The sequence below is a fragment of the Bicyclus anynana genome, chromosome 26 (assembly GCF_947172395.1).
Source record: "Bicyclus anynana chromosome 26, ilBicAnyn1.1, whole genome shotgun sequence".
In the NCBI taxonomy this organism is placed as follows: Eukaryota; Metazoa; Arthropoda; class Insecta; order Lepidoptera; family Nymphalidae; genus Bicyclus; species Bicyclus anynana.
Genome location: NC_069108.1, coordinates 8,342,615 through 8,360,472, shown reverse-complemented (window position 1 = coordinate 8,360,472; position 17,858 = coordinate 8,342,615). Strand labels below are relative to the sequence as shown.

Here is a 17,858-nt window from a genome sequence, read left to right as displayed (position 1 = left end):
TACTAGATGGCGTTGCAATTTTTTTCTTTTTTGTCATTTTTCGATTTGTTCTTGCTCAAAAAGGCGTGAATAAAAAAAATAATATAGGTACGGTACTCAGGAGGAGTTAACCAATAACCTTATATTTTCATGTCATATGCATAAATATTTACCATCAAGCTTTTGAATATTTAATATAAATGTAAAATTTTATCTTATCAAGCCTATCAGGCATAAGATCGCTACAAGGAATTTTAAGAATAAAACGTAATTCATGGAGTAAGGAGCAAAAACATAACGCCTTGATGATTTCATTTTTTGACATTGACGTTTTCATTATTGACAAAAAAATAAAAATCCATCTCTCTGTCTATTGCACTTTCGCAAAATTGCAGTTATTTTACTCGTTATATATTAATAAAAAACCGCAAAAAAACATAATATGCATTGGAAATAACCATCTTTTCAAACAATACATCCCATTGCTGCTTTCTATTTAAATAACACCTATATTTAATAATCTAAGATTAAACATATAAGGTATGAAAGTGTCATTTTGAAAATTGATTTTAAAGTTTATTTTAATGTGAAAAGTAAATGAAAAATTGTATTGTCTTACAGTTAGTGAGTTGTGGAATATGTCGGATAAACATTTAACGCTCAATCAACGGGTCATAGTCGTGGGGAAAGATGTGAAAGGGTCGATCGCTTACGTAGGGTATCCTACGTTTGCAACTGGTAAATGGATCGGCATAATATTGGACGAACCCAAGGGGAAGAATAACGGGACTGTACGCGGCCATGCCTACTTTCGAGTGAGTTATTTAAATATTTACAGCTTAATTTAATGTGAATAGCCATCTTCTTTAATACTTCTTCTTTTAAGCTTCAGTAAATCCAGTATTTACCTCCGAAAGGTCATAGTATAGGTCCTCGTTGTGTGGACTATAGTCGTACTATAACAGTCTTTGTTACTAATAACAATGATGAAAGTTTTTTTTAATTGTACATTTATATATTACTAGCGGACCCGGTCAAGCTTCGTGTTGACTTATGTGCACTTCTTCCCTATTCCTACCCCTACTCTACCCTACCCCCACCCTACTCCTACCCTACCCCTACCTTACACCTACCTTCTTCTTGATGTTGCGGCTCTGCAGGTATTCTTGAGGTTCTGTATCATGTTGACCGTTACCAATCTGTTGTGATCGCCACTGACTAGATATCCCCTCCAATACTGGTTGCTGCCAGGTACAGCAGTAGTTTCTTGTCTGGGATGTGTTCCACCTCCTCTGGGTCCATTGTGTAATGCCCTAAGTGGAGGTTGCGTTTATGTAAAAGCTGGGCAATTGCATAAGATGTGCATAGGTGTTTCCTCTGCCTCTAGGCCGAGTCTGAACATAATGTGAATAGCCATCTTCTTTAATTCTTCTTTTAGGCCTCAATAGCTCTTTAGTAAAGGGACCGGATTCACCTCCGCAAGGTCATAGTGTCGATCTTTGTTCTACGGGAACCATGCGGCGTCAGCTAGTCATTTTATATTTTTAACAGATAGCAAATTTTTAACAGATAGCAAATGCTCTGTGTATCATATTACCATGGGAAGGCAAGGAGATAACATCTCTCTTACAGAGAAAAATCCCATGAAGTGCCATTGCACCTGATGATCTCCTCCTATAAGAGATGTCTGGCCCTGCAATAAATCATCAAGAAAAGACTGATTTAAAATGATTTGGTTGTAATTTTCAGTGTGAAGAGAACTATGGAGTGTTTGTCCGTCAGACACAGATCCAGCTATTGGATGCTGATGACAACCCCATGGAGACCTCCATGACCACATCCACTGAGGAGACCAGGCCTGCCAACCGGAGACTCAGCAGGTATATGATCTGTGATTAACTGTTGGAGTTAACTAATGCTTTGATTGTTTAACAAGGCTCCATGTGAATGATCCACCAACTATAAAACTCTTATTTACTGTTGTCAATTTTTTTGTTATAAAATCATCATTAACAATCCACATTCGGCTTACTGTTGAGCTCGAGTCTCCTCTCAATATCAGAGGGGTTAGGTGTTAGCCCACCACTTAATTTGTATTTTTAGCAGACTCAGAAATGGATTACAAAAATTAGAAAACTAATTTCGATCAAAGGTTATGATTCACAACATTCGTCAGGACAACATAATTAACAAATCAGACTGTAACCAAAATAAGACCATAGAATGGCAGAGAATGACCTTGAGTGGAGTCACGCACTTGTGAATGTTGTGTGTAGGGTTAAAAGCGCTTTTGACAGTTAACAAACACTCCCCTTTTCCACTGAAGGCACTCTCCCCGCTTATCCAAAGTAACCCATAAAGAATTACACAACAAGAAATGAGGACGGCTCGAACGCCACGAGCATACTGAAGCCGAGCGTACGACGAGCGCCTTATATCGTTCCCGCCAAGCGATCGCTACCCCTCACTAATCCCTGCTCTTTAAGGAAACTGGTTGCGCCGAGCCAACACGAGATCGAGCGACGTCATATCCATCTCAGACTACTATTTTCTACAATATAATATATTTAATATGTAAAACACTAAGTCTCGCAATAGAATTCTAAAACAGGATGAATTTAATCTGCAATTATAGTTACTGGATCATTCACACAGTGTCTAATATTTAACTAATAAAATTATTACTTAAAATGTTCAATTTGTTATAATCATTGAATGTTTTACAACCTTTAATAAGTGTTAGAAACAGGGTAGTTTAAATATTTGTTTAATTTTATGTGTACAATATAAAATTATAATTAATTTTCTTTAATGAGGAACATTTAATGTATTTGCATCAAGTTTAGGCTTGTTAGTATTGATGAGTAGTTTTTTAGAAGGGCTAAATATAGTACATAATCAATGAAGGTCTGCTAATTATTGATAATGTTATAGTACAAGATCAAGCATGAGGAACATATACCCTCATCTGTTATTTATTTGAGATGAGAAATAAACGATATATAATGTTCACATTGACTGATTGCAAATAGGTTGCCTAGTAAAATGTATTTTAACCATTATGTGTACTCGTAGTATGTGAGAAATAAGTTGTCAATTTCATTCATAATTCTAGATGCTAGGCTGTCTGTCTGTCACCATTTGTATACTTGTAAATAGAAAATCGAAAATGTATATGTTCACAATTATCATGAATTATTTATAAAAAGATATATATGTCACTGTTAGATTGTAAAATAAGTTTGTTTATAATCTCACTCGTGATATTATAATCTGCTGTTATATTGTGAACTGATAATACTGATTACAATTTAACGTGTTATTTTTCGGTATATTATCCTTTATTATATAATGATTTATTTATTTTGCTATCATCCGCGAAAATTCGGCGAACCCATGCGACAACGTCACCCAGGTCCGACAAAATACTCTCAATTATTATTATCCTTTACCTATACCTTTCAAACCTACGAACTTCATAATTTCCTATAGTACTTACACAGTTAGTAGCATGACTAACTTTCAGCCATCATAAAATGAGGTAGTCTAACCATCGCAGGCATTTCTATATCTGTAATACCTGTTATGATAACAGTTATACCTGTTATAATACCTGTTATGATACCAGTTACACCTGTTATTATATCTGTTATAATACCTGTTATTATACTTGTTACATATACCTGTTATTCAGTAATTCGATTTTCTATTTAATTAACTAGTGTGTAGACGTACAAACTCATAGTGTGTTTTTTCCTCGCTAGTATAACTGTGGCTCAGAGGTCTAGGCCGACGACGTGAGTAATAGTTCCATGTAGAACTCGCACCATGCTTAGAGCTTCGCACATTATGCTTGTTGCGTGTTTAAGTTTATGATTTCCATCGAGAGATGGCGTTGGTGGCGTTTTTTTTTCATTTTGAAGCGGCTAAAATAGTTTGTAAGCCAACCTCGAGGTGGAATGTATATCAACAAACAAATTAAAAATGAAAGTAGAAAATGCATGTAATTTTGTGCTTAATTTATTTAAATTTTAAAATATAATAATAATATTTTTAAGCTTATTGATCAAAATTATTATTATTAACTTAGAAGCAAGGTATTTAAAATTATAGTAAGGTGTAAAATTACTAGTGATTTATTGTATTTTATTTGTTTGTTGATAAATTAAACATTCAAGTTTGGTATATCCGATTTCGAGAAAGGGGTTTTGGGCTCAAAGTCATTCCGCGCGTGATTGAGCGAGTTATTTTCGGAATTTCGTATTCAAATCAGAAATTAGAAAATCCGCAGAAGAACCAAAGTCAGCTTCAGATTCGCGACTCGCTGAGCATAGCTCTGTACCTAACAATGGGACGGGCACATAATTTGAAGAGCCGACGCTGGGGTCCCAAAGTGCTGGAATGGCGACCCCACATCGGAAAGTTGTCGTTCGACCCCCCGTTATCCGACGACATTATAATTATAGAATTACGACTGGTCGTATCCTTAGCTGCTTTTGTGCGTGACTGTCGTATCCCAGGCATGAGGATCTCCAATTTGAGGAGGAAGCCTGAAATTGGCCCCAGTGACTTAAATCTAGCGAAGTAAAATGTTAGCTTGGTTTAGATCTATAAGGTTGCCAGTCCACCGAAGCAGAGCGAGGCAGCGGCGCCGAGAAATGGAGAAATATTAACCAATAGCATTGCACAAAATCTCCGCTCCTCTTAAGTGGACAGGGACTTGCGAGCTAGTTTAAATTTCATATAAAACCGATAAGCGGAGTGGGGAAACGGAGCGGGGTTAAATAAATGAAATTCAACATTTATTTGTTTAACATAGTCTGCTACTCCGCTCCGCAGCCTCGCTCTGCTCCGGTAGACAGACATAGTAGTACGCAACTCCGCTTCGCATTAGTCAGTTTCTCCGCTACGCTCCCTCGCTCTGCTTTGGTGGACAGGCATACTAAAATGCTGTTGTCATAGGGGCAAACATATGAGGCTTGATGGCGACTCCGACGTGTCATTTGCACGCCTTGCAAAGTGTTGGTCTGTCTATAGGCCATGGTTCACTTATTGTCAGAAGGAGCACCTGATTCCGTACATTATTAGTAGAAAAAAACCAATCGGTTACAGTATAGATATGTGTTTCAGTAGGTCAAATGCATTAGGTTGTATAAGTTATTACGCCAGTGCACTCACGATACTGCATAGAAAGTGTTGTACAAACATACGGTTCATATTGTTTATTGTTCCTGATGTCCTAGTACTTGTAAGTTAGTGTTTGACCATTCTGTGACATATGTCATAAATGTATGTCAGTTTCTTATGTGGGGACTATACAAAAGCCAAACTGGATGTGGAATATTTATAAACAAACAAATGAAAGCTAAATTAAAGTATATTTTTGGCTGGTGGGAGGCTAGTTACCACCCTACGGGCAAAGACGTACCGCCAAGCGATTTAGCGTTCCGGTACGATGCCGTGTAGAAACCGAAAGCGGTGTGGATTTTCATCCTCCTCCTAACAAGCCTGCTTCCATCTTAGATTGCATCATCACTTACCATCAGGTGAGATTGTAGTCAAGGGCTAACTTGTAAAGAATAAAAAAAAAATTATCTTCGTACAATTAGATATTTAAATGTATTCAAAATCTTTTGAAATACATTTTATAAAAAAACCATACACAATTAAAAAAAAAACAAGTTATGAAATGACATGCGTTTTTACATTTTATAAAAAAAACTATACACAAATAAAAAAATATATGAATTGACATGCGTTTTGTACTTTAATTTTTAATTTGTTTGTTGATAAACATTCCATACACGACGTGCCAACATCGTGGCAAAGTTGTTGGACATTTAACTTGTAAGCGTTGCCGCGTCTACAATATATCTATTTAGCGCTTTAAAAAAGTTATTCATAAAAAATTTCAAAAAAATATATTATTTATCCATCGGTTTAATTATGACAATTTTAATTTCCAACACTGACTAGTGGGCCATGCGAATAAGTATATACACACACCGCCTACAGATTATGGTAGGCGTCCACCTATCGGCATCGTATACCTTATCATAGCTTGGAACCGTTAATCAAATAGTTAACTTCGTTAATCGTTAATCCGCTACAAAAAAAGTTAGCTTCGTTAAACGATAAAGCGTTACATTCCGGAAGAATTAACGCAAGTTAACGTTAATCTGTTAATGTGACTGGTTAATATTGCATTTTTATATCATTGTGTGAGATTGGAAATTAACCATTGGAAAAATAAAGGTGAGCACTGGGGAAAAGTGCCATATTTTGTTTTTAGTTGATTTTATCAATAATTTTAACATAAATATAATGTTGATTTCTTTGAAAAAAAAACTTTCATAATTTCTTACTTGTCTAAACCTGTTAATCACGTCGCGCGGTAAATAGTAGGCATTGGATTAACGATTAACGGACTTCTGCATATTAACGGAAGTTGACGGATCCGTTAACATTTTTAAAAGTTAACTTAAAAATGTTAACGTGTCCGTTTACATTTTTAAAAGTTAACTTAAAAGTTAATCCGTTAATCAAAATGTTAACTTCGTTAATTAACGATTAACGGATTAACGAGTTAATGCCCAGCTATGGTAATTATGTATGTAAGAAAATATTGGAATCCTAATTTGACCCACTTCCCGGTCTTCGATTAGGATGAAATTTTACACAAGCGCTGAGATCTGATGACAATAAATGACTAACTAAGTTAACATTACAACTCCAATATGACGGTCTGGCTGTTTGAAATCCACCCCCATGATATGGAAATCAAATGAAAGGGTTTGCTGTCAGGAATGCGAAAAAAGTCACGTGACTTGAATCCAATATTTGTAATCTTTAGTGCGTGCTAAAAGCGTGTTTTTTTTAGTTTTTTTTTTGACTATTTAAAGTTATCTTGTCATAGAACGAATCATGGAATTCGCAACCTTGGTGATTTTGTGTCAAGAGCTCACATGGCCCTTCGAGAGAATATGCTATCGGTTGCTTGCTCATTGCCTCAGCACGAGAGCTTGCAACAGTCCGACTTTCGAAATTTTATATTATGCTGAATGTTTGTCTGTCCATGCTGTTACCATAGTCGTCGTTTGAGTCGTTCCGCCCATTTATTATTCTACCTTCTGCGCCCATCAGGCGATGCTTCTAGGTTACCCCAAAGCCCCCGGTGACGCCGCTGAGGTCCCATTAAGAATGGCCTATGGCCAGCCTAAGCCTTCATCATCATTATCAATCCATATTCGGCTGACTACTGAGCTCGACTCTCCTCTCAGAATGAGAAGGGTTAGGCTAACAGTCCACCACGCTGGCCCAATGCGGATTGGCAGACTTCATACACACGCAAAAAATTTTCTGATATGCAGGTTTCCTCACTATGTTTTTCTTCACGACAATATTTAATTCCTTAAAATGCACACAACTGCAAAGTTAAAGTGTATCAGAGGCAGAAGTCATATCCACTGGGCTGTTAGTCTAAGCCTTACAGGATCAGAAAAAAAAATTGTCTGGTGACTAAAAACATTATTTCTTGTACGAGTATTATTAGTTATCACTATACTGACATAGACCACGAGACGTGATAGCTCCGTGGACATGACCTTAGTTTTCGGTTCGGAGGGCGTAGGTTTGAATCCGCTCCGGGCATGCACCTCTGACTTATAAGATATGTGCATTTTAAGAAATTAAATATCACGTGCCTCAAACGGTGAAGGAAAAACATCGTGAGGAAACCTGCATACCAGAGAATTATCTCGATTCACTACGCGTGTGAAGTCTGCCCATCCGCATTGGGCCAGCGTGGCGGACTATTGGCCTAACCCCTCTCATTCTGAGAGGAGACTTATACGATATAGACGAATAGTGAGATGATTATGGGTTGTTAATGATGATGACATAGTGCGACGTAGCAGCGATAGAGATTGTACCATTATTTTGTGGCAGAGGAAACACCCCGAGCAGGTCCCAGGACTTGGGAGTAGGTTTGAGGGATCCCTTTAGAATGCATAAACACTCACCTTCCCTGCCCGACATGTTCTCCATACCCACACTAAACAATTTATGATAAACAATAATTGCAACATAAGTCACTAACGCGACTGGCAGCGTGACGGTGTCCACGCTGCCTCATAAACTGAGCTCAATTCATCAAATACCCTCTTATTTATACCAACACTGCCTCCCCTCTACAAAAACATAAATAATTAATATTAATACCACGGCGGATAAATTTTCAGCATTTATTGAAACACGAATATCTGACCATCGCATGCTTTTAAACTTTTAGTGGTTTATAAATTGTAATATAAAGCTACTACTGCTGCCATCTAGTTGTCAAAATACCGTGTTTAATAATTATGGAATTGAACCAAGGGTGCGGAGGAAGGCGTCTCCAGCGCAGACGAAAACTGGAAGTCTCTCGATGTCGAGGTAAAAGTGACATTTTGAAAATTGTTTCCTGCACTGTATATATTTTAGGCACGAATGTTAGTTTTAAGCGTACTCTAGACGTTCATACATGTTCGACGAGCACATAAAATATATATATTTTTTTCTTTTGTAAAGTACCAATTTGGTACTTCATAAGATTTTGATTTTTTTAAAAGAGCAACTGTTGAGTTTCTTGCCGGTATCTTCTCAGCAGAACCTTCCGAACCGCTGGTAGAATCTTTACAAATAGTTAACTGACGTGTCAAAATGCTTGTAAACTTTGTGATTTTTGATTTTGATTTTTTGATTTTGATTACGATCTAGCCTACTTATGTGACTAATTAATAATTTAACTTTAACCTAAACTTATAATATATTCTTATTATACTAAGATAATGTCCAATAACTTAATCTTAGTCTTTCACTAACTATTACGTCTTTAGGTCACTTTGTTCACGTGATCTTCTCATGAGTGGAGCAAGTAAAAAGGTTTCCATAAAACAAACGTGGTTTGGTTTTTATAGATACGGAACCCTTTGTGCGTGAATTCGACTCGCACTTGGCCGTTATTGATATCGTTCGATTGCTTTTGAGAAACTCTTTCCATATGTAAACGATCTCAACAATAATCGAATATATTTTCATGTCAAGCATGTATGAGCCTAGAGTTTATGTTTTTTTGTATTATTTTGATGTCATGCTATGTTATTTATTGTACATTTATTGTGTAATATAAATAAAGGAGTTTGCAGTATTTACAATCTTTGGATGATCTATATCTTATATGTGGAATCTTGTATTGCACATATGTTTCAGTGCACCATCTTTTTTTCGCTTTTTAATATATATTTTTTATGTTTGTATGTAAAACAACCAATATAAGCGTATTTGGCTTTCTGATGGCATAACATGCGATCAAACGACATATATCGTAAAGATAAAATGACATATTGTCACCCAATAGCAGCGCAACCGGAAATATCCCTATCTCTTTTGTTGCGTTGCTTCAGGAGATGTCGTTGGTCGCATGCTAGGCATACAGTAGGCCTAAGATGCGCATGATGACATATGTCGTGAAGACAAAATGACATATTGTCGACCAATAGCGACGAACTGGAAATATCGCTATCTCTTTTGTTGCGTTGATGGGACTGGGTCTACTCCGCCGCTATTGGTCGACTTTTTGTCTAGTTCTCTTCACGAGATGATGAATCCGGCTACATTAGTTGTATAGATAATTCACTTTTTTTACTAGTATTTATGGATTTGATATTGTAACTTTTTAAAAATATCCAACTTTTGTTTATTATGTTTGAGTTATAATAATTACGGCTTTAAAATTTTCTTTGTATATAATGTTAAAAATATCAAAACCGAGTAAAACAAGAATCTTGGTTTTTTATAGTTTATACAAATATTCGTTGTATTGGGTTCTGTATCTAAGCTCTCGTTGTTCAGCACTTAAACATAATCACACATTGGCGTAGACAGAGAAGTAAATAGACAAGTGATTGACTTGCTCTTGTATATCAATTTTGACATCATACTATACATATTTAGGTTGCTTAGAATTTGCAATAAATAAAGGTTTTATTTTTGCGCTAGTCAAAATATTATTTATTGTATTTTAATTTCTATTATAAATGCATAAAAAACTTTTATAAATTGATTAAATTATTCGTTATTTGAACCGTCTTTGTGCCTGAAAACTGGCATGCATGGCAAATATCGAATCACCATTTTCGTTTCTTTACAGAGTTGTTCTTTTTTTAAAGGGGATGCGAAAGATTTTTTCCATCTGTCTATCTGTCTATTTACTTCTCTGTCTACGCACATTGTGCTAGTGTCTATGAATGTACGCAAGATATTTTTAGTCATGTGTTTAGCCTTTCTCTTTATACACAACACATGGACAGTGTGATTGTATTGGGGTGCTAGATAAAAACTATTTATGTTTAACTTTCTTTCTTTCTACATGCAAGACTATCTTTTCTATGATTATCTATAACTAGTGCGCATTAACTTGACACTTGACTACTAAACACAACTAAGCAAACAGAGGGCCTAGTGGCAGTTTGATACTGTTACCGTCACGTAACGTAAACGCGAATTTCTAAGGAATTGAAACAGCGCCATCTAGTGGCACTACTGCACAACTGTTTCAATTCCATATAAATTTGCGTTTACGTCAACGTGATAGTATTAGTATGAAAATATTGAAAACTCCCACTAGGCACACTGTACAAACATCATTCGAGCCAGGTGTAAGTAAATTCGCACGAGCTGCAGGTTGTATATTGCTTTTGTAAATAAGAAACTATGTGCTTGAGGTAGAGACAATATTAATTTTGTAATAATTGTATGCATATATATTATTATTTTTTTTTAATAATAGCCCGCGTAGCTTCATCTTGATGAGATGCTCAACTTTTTTATTTACAAAAATTCTTGACTTTGGTTGCGAGGTAATAAAAATTTCTGAGCGTCAATGTACTACGCAATTTGTAGGAAATTGTGCCTTTTAAGTTGTATAATTATTAATTAAGCAACAGTAAAAGAAACAGTTGGTTAGTAACAACTTAGGTTTTATAGTAAAGGGCTAACTTGTAAAAAATAAAAAAGTCCTATTCCTGTGTATACTTTGAAGATGGTATTACATTATACGAAGGATTTCCATCGTTCTTCGCGAATCTGGAATTAAAGCAGGCTAGTGATGGTGATGCGTGAACAGTTCCAGGACTTCCCTGGCGAGCAGCCGCCAGTCGCTGACGTCATACGTGTCCCCCACGGCGGAGAGGGCGGTCTCCCCGGACCTCACCGGCAAGAGGGCCTCCTTCGTTGAGGTAGGGCTAAAGTGGTCTGTCACTACACGGCACTCTTGTAACGATTAATTGTTTTATTTACAGTCCTACTCGAAGTGTACTGTTTACCAACAAATAAAGGAGATGGTCCATTTCAGGTCCACTCTTGTACCCCGTATCATTAAAATTTTAAAAATACAAGGATCTTATTAAAATTTATTAAAGTGAATAAATGTAACTAAATAAAAAGAAATAAATATAATTAAAACCAACCAAGTTTTTGAGTTATATCAAGATGGCGCCCATAGAGCAACAATGACATGACAATTGACAGCAAACGTCAAATCGATTACTGCATTGAAAACGTCATCAATCCGCCATTATTACCCGCATTAGTGTTGCATTTCTTGGGAGTTAATGAATATTATTTCGGAAGAATTAAAGTAAATTTGTAGATTTGTATAATCAGAAATAGTTGAAAAAAAATATTTTCTTTTATTTCCGCTAGGGTACAATGACTGAACTTGGGCTCCATACAATTTTGGACCGTCTCCTTTAATATATGATGATCTAGTCGCTAGTCATTCCACATTATAAATTGTAATTAACTAGTTCTTTAATTATTGAAAATAAATATGTATTAATCATAGTACTTTAGAACAATTAGATATAATTAATATATTTTCAATAACATTTAGTTTGATGTTTACTAATATAATGCCGTCACGAAATTGCGGATCGTGTTTTTGACGTTTAGGAAAAGTAGATAAAATACGCAAAATTTATCTTTCTCTTACTATTTATATTTAAATTGGTGGTGGACCCTTATTCCAAAAAATAAACGAAATTAATATTGTTTATCTTAAATTTGACGAGTCACTTACCCTATTGTTTTGTAAATAATGAATGTCCTTCATCAGACGGGGTTCGTGGAGACGCTCACCCCTCAGTACACGCCGGGCCAGAGCATCACGTCTCCACAACCAGCGTCCAATGCTGAGGAGAAACTGGCTGCCATGCAGGCCCAGCAAGAGGTACGTGCTAACATACAAACATACAAACATTTTACTAGTGAACTAGCCACGATACTGACGGGGACGAAATTAGGGTTGGGAACTGTAGTGTTTGTGTATATATACACCGGTAGTGGGCGAGAGAGGGGCAGTCTATCGCTGGCATCGAGAGGAGGCGGACGTGTGGTGACTTACTGCTATTACGGTAAGGACAAGGGACCTTACAGGGACGAAAGTTGGCGACTGTACCTTACTACACATTTCAGAACACCCAACTGAAGGCGGAGGTGGAAGACCTGAAGGAGAAGCTGGAGACGCTGAGGCTGCGGCGCGCCGAGGACCGGGAGAAGCTGCGCGAGCTGGAGCGGCTGCGGCTGCAGCTGGAGCAGGCCAACGAGTTCAAGGCCAAGATCATGGAGTCGCAGGCGCAGCTGCAGAGGGACTTGCAGCGGGCCAAGCAAGAGGTCAGCCATTGAAAGTTACACTCTCAGATGAGTTATATAGGGACCTGAGTCCGATCCCCAGCTGGGCTGATTGAGGTTTCCTTAATTGGTCCAGAATTTTCTTTTTAAAAAAATCCAATTCCATTTTTAGGTTGTAAGATTATTACAGCATATTACACTTACATTGTGAACTTTTTAAAAATGTAATAGTAGATATAAGTAAAAAAAAATATTGATAATGGTAAAGTGGTAATTTATAATTTGTAACACTTGTACTATCTTTACTTATATTTTAATGTTATACTTAGTTGAAACTGTATTGTATTGTAAAGTTACAATATAATCAATACTGTAATCCTTGTGGCCATATGTATAATTTAATTATTTCTAATCATGTACTGTAACGCTGTTGATTACAAATAAATAATTAAATATAATGAAAATAATAATAATACTAAGAAAAAACAGGTATATTGTAGTCAACAAACCTGATATAGTGCTAGTCGATCGGTCAGTGCGTCGTGCAATAATTGTTGATATTACTGTTCCACATGACGATAATCTGGTTAAAGCCGAAAAGGAAAAAGTATCAAAATACTTGGACCTTGCTCACGAGATTACCGCCATGTGGAATGTTGAGTCAACTATTATTGTTCCGATAGTTGTTTCAGTCAATGGTCTTATAGCGAAAAGCTTCAACCAACACCTTAAGAAGCTTTCGCTTATCTGTTGGATCAAGAGTCGGATACAGAAGGCAGTGATTCTTGAGACGGCGCGTATTGTGAGGAGGTTCCTCACTCTGGAACCCTGACCACCGGTTGCTTGGGCACTCAAATGTCCCGCAGCGGGAGGGTGAATTTTTTTTTATAAATTTTTAATAATGTTTTGTATTTTATACTTATATTGTTAAAAATTTAAAAAAAAAGAAGTAATAAATAAATGAGAGAGAATAAGAAACATGTTTATATAATAGGATTTCAAAAATATAGTACATTATTTTCAAAAACTTCCTTACAATTGCTATTTTCACTCCGAAAGAGGTTGATTTTGTAAAAAAAAACCGTTATTTATTGAAATTTGCTCCATTCACTTGAATAACAAATTTTGTATTTTGTGGAAAAATCAGTACAACTTAAAAAGTGTACAGCTAACATACATTTCGTTATTTTCGTAACTTGAAGATAGTTATCACTCTAGAGTATGTCTATTTACGGGACACCCTGTATAAAAAAAGGATGATGACAATGAGTTAATACGTACCAGGTCCGAGAGGTCCAAGAAGCCCTGGACCAGCACAACGACGAGACGGCGGAGCTGCAAGAGGCGGCCGAGATGGCGGCGCTGGACAAGGAGATGGCGGAGGAGAGGGCGGAGTCCCTGCTGCTGGAGCTGGAGCAGTGCCGGGAGAAGCTGGAGGAGGCCACCCTGGACCTGCAGCTCATGCGCGCGGAGATGGAAGCGGGCGGCAATATACGTGAGTCACTGATAACGTCGCTTTTTTGAAGTGAAACTTCTTTAGGAGCATGAGGGTAAAATATTTACAGATGTAACGTCACGCCGGTATGCAACGGAAGTGTCGAAAAAGAGAGACAGAACGATCGACACCGATTGCGAGAGAGTAAGACAGGGCGAACGTAGCATGAAGCAACTAGCCGTGGAGTGAGAGTAGGGAGCAAGCGAGTGAGAAAGATTGAGAGAAAAAGTGAGACAGAGCGAACGTCGTATCACGCACAGTGCTATGGAGTGAGAGGTGGGGGAGAGCTATAGTGAGTAAGATTGAACGAGAGAGAATACGAGATATCGAGCAATAATACTCGCCATAATGGTTGTGTATTTGTTTACTAGTTAATTATTTATATACAATTTAAAAAACTGTCATCATCCGTATTACCAGATTATTGTTAATCCAATATGCTTGATCGCTTTTGCACATCATATATTTATAATTTTTATATTAGATTTCAATTATTTCTTCGAATTATTTTATTTATATTTTTCTTATAATTTTGCAGACAAAACCTTGACACGTCTAACATTATCTATGTTATCTAATAATGAACAGAAAAGATTTGACTGTTTGTTGGTTTGAATAGGCTCTGAAACTACTGGGCCGATTAAAAAAAATCCTTATATATATTTTATCCCCATATTCCTAGTGGAACGGGATATGAAAGCTTATTTATATTATATGCTTCATTTATTCTTATTATTTATATATTTTCTTTCTATTTCATAGAAATTAACAAACGGCTAAAACATGTATGTATCGCTTTTTCAAACATCGTCTTTTTCGTTTTTTTTTCTTTAATATTTTAATAATTTCACATCATTTGCGCTAACTTTTACATATTTTTGACATATATTTTTTAGTATACTTTTTCATAAATTAGTATAGAAATATTTTTATTTAGTCTCACTGTATATTGTGCGAATCATTGTATTTTTTTTAAATATTTTTTGTTTGCATGTTTTGTGTTTGTGCTTTGTGTTACAGTCTCCCGTGACGATTTTGACGATATTTCTATAAAAAAATACATAAAATATAAAACTACTAAATATTTTTGAAATAACGATCAAATTTGTTTTCTTGATCATTAGTATTATTAATATTTTGCGGCTTCGCTTTATTAATTTTAGATACATATATTTATAGAATTTAAAAAAAATATATCGGAAGTAAAGAAAATAATTTATTACAGCGAAACAAAAAAAATATTGTTTCATTTGTTTGGCTACATAAGTTCGATTATTTTGGAAGACGTAAAATTCCCAGATCATGCGTGGCTTTATTTTAATTTAAAAATTATATTTACCGTAAAGTTATTAAAAATATATATTATATATATTCCAGAAAATTGGAGACCAATAAATAACTGTAGATCTTGAATTTAAACAATAATTGACCAATTGGACGCAATGAAAAATATTTTTATGAGGGTAGATAACTAAAATAATTTTACTTGATCATATATGAAATACGTGAGTGTAGGAAACGTAGAAATCAATAAATAAAGATCGCAATTGAAAGCATTTAAGGATAGGTCACGAATAAAAATAAATTCAAAAAACATAAGCGTCGAATTGACAAACTCCTCCTTTTTTTGAAGTCGGTTAATGAGGGTAGATATTGCATTAAATAAGTCATTAAATAAAAGGTAGGTCGAGAATTAAAACATTTGGTTTTAGAAGACATCGCGGTAAAGTAATAAAAATAAATAATTAAATCGTGATTTGAAACTATACGTATATGAGGGTAGATTTACGAAACAATAAAGAAATAAGCCCCGATTACTAAATATATGTAGGTAATATTTAAAGCATAGATGATTGTAAATTGTGATTTTGAATTTATTAAGAAACGACGGTAAATTAAAATGGTACACTATAAAGGTTAGGTTAGGGAACTGTGACAGACTGTTGGGAGGCTCGCATGCTTAGTACATACAGCGTGGGCCTGTCTGACCAGAGCACCCGTACGCAGCCGGCGACGGTGGCGCCACCGGCTACGAGGTGCGCCAGCTGCAGCAGCAGAACGTGCGCCTGCGCGACACGCTCGTGCGCCTGCGCGACCTCTCCGCGCACGACAAGCACGCCATGCAGAAGATGCAGAAGGTGAGGAGGAAGCATCAGTCGGTACAGCGTACACCTGTCTGACTTACAATTCGGCTCGAAGGACCACTTTGCTAGGACCAGCGTCTGACTTACAATTCGGCTCGAAGGACCACTTTGCTGGGACCAGCGTCTGACTTATAATTCGGCTCGAAGGACCATTTTGTTAGGACCAGCGTCTGACTTGCAGTTCGGCTCGAAGGACCACTTTGTTAGGAGCAGCGTCTGACTTACAATTTGGCTCGAAGGACCACTTTGTTAAGACCTGGCTAAATGCTGCTGGCGGTAACACCTTAGTGACAGTGAATAGGCATTTTCTAGGTATGCGCGTTCCTACTACGACCGCATTACTGCACGCCATATAAAAGATGCGAAAGGTGAGGTGGAGGAGGCATCAGTTTAGATGACAGATGAGTTGAAAACAGATGTTTCTAAAGTGTAGAGCGGAATCAACAATAAGCATATGACACAAAACCACATTATTTTGGACACAATTTGCCGATTTTCTTTTTAGAAGGTAAGCGTGAACAGAGGACGGTGACCGGTTAAGTACACGCAGTTAGGGGTTCCACAGGGATTTCTATTAGGGTCTTTTCTCTTCTTCATGTATATCAATGACTTGATCTCAACTTTAACAAGGATAAAGATATCTGATGACGTTTTTATCAGTTTTGTTTAGTATTCAAGGAAAAGAAATTTCTTCAAATCCCTGCCTCAGACAGCTAAAATTCCTCCCTTTGTTAAAATCCGTCCCAGTTAGGATCACGAAGTCACCAGCTTACAGCTTGCGTAAAGAGGTGTTACTTCAAAAACATAGCTCATTGTAGTAACGTGTTGGGTTTAAGCAACATATCGTCATAAGGAGGGAGGCCTGGCCCTGTAGGTTATCCGATAAAATAGGCTGATAATGATGAAATTTCAAATATTGTTGTATGTGTAGGATTTGGAGCAGTATAAGTCAGAGATAGCGGAGCTGAGTCGCACTAAAGAGAAGCTGTCGGCGCGCGTCGAAGAGTTGGAAGCGCAGGTGGCTGATCTGCGGGAACAGGTGAGAAAGAAGGAAAAACACCGGCCAAGTGCGAGTCGGAATCGCTCACGAAGGGTTCCGTATCTTATTGTTTAATAAGCGACTAAATGAAATTAAGACAATTTATACACATTTGTCCGCCTCAGTTTAGATGCGCTAGTGCCTATCTCTAGTACAAATTCCCTAGCATATATGAAGTACACGTTGCTTCAAAGATGGCGGGAGATACAGACTTCGTTAAAGTATACTTGTATGCTAATTATGCATATGACGGAGTCTCAGACCAATTATTGTATAGGACCTGCTTCGCTAGACGTTACTTTTCTGTCAAAGTATATGATCAACGATCTAATGCGATTATATAAACTGTCTCTATAGTATCGATGTTAAATAGTTGTAATCGTGTTCGTCGGTTAAAGAGCTCCGTAAAAATACCTTTTTGTGTAATTGAATTGTGTAAAAAACGGGCAAAAGCTTCTAGTTTAGTATAAGATATATACCAAATCTAAGTTCGTTTTGTTCAGAAAATGACAGACAATTTCGTTCGTGACTA

The 17,858-nt window shown here is 36.6% G+C and overlaps 2 protein-coding genes across 16 annotated transcripts in view; one reads left to right on the top strand and one right to left on the bottom strand.

Moving 5' to 3' along the window:
* Positions 1-17,858, bottom strand: part of LOC112052834 (zinc finger protein 84-like) — a 387,100-nt gene that overhangs the window by 221,427 nt on the left and 147,815 nt on the right. The gene's annotated exons all lie outside the window — the stretch shown is intronic.
* LOC112055140 (dynactin subunit 1) overlaps positions 361-17,858 on the top strand; it is a 52,362-nt gene continuing 34,864 nt past the window's right edge. For 4 of the 7 annotated variants that reach the window (XM_052889892.1, XM_052889896.1, XM_052889895.1 and 1 more), the window contains exons 1-11: positions 361-519; positions 601-794; positions 1,729-1,859; positions 3,744-3,776; positions 8,356-8,412; positions 11,144-11,255; positions 12,134-12,247; positions 12,493-12,690; positions 13,933-14,143; positions 16,136-16,281; positions 17,219-17,326. In XM_052889892.1, the coding sequence (XP_052745852.1) occupies positions 618-794; positions 1,729-1,859; positions 3,744-3,776; positions 8,356-8,412; positions 11,144-11,255; positions 12,134-12,247; positions 12,493-12,690; positions 13,933-14,143; positions 16,136-16,281; positions 17,219-17,326 (1,287 nt within the window). In that variant the 5' untranslated portion in view covers positions 361-519; positions 601-617. The remainder of the gene's footprint in view (positions 520-600; positions 795-1,728; positions 1,860-3,743; positions 3,777-8,355; positions 8,413-11,143; positions 11,256-12,133; positions 12,248-12,492; positions 12,691-13,932; positions 14,144-16,135; positions 16,282-17,218; positions 17,327-17,858) is intronic. The other 3 variants (XM_052889893.1, XM_052889894.1, XM_052889897.1) reach the window with 3 other exon arrangements.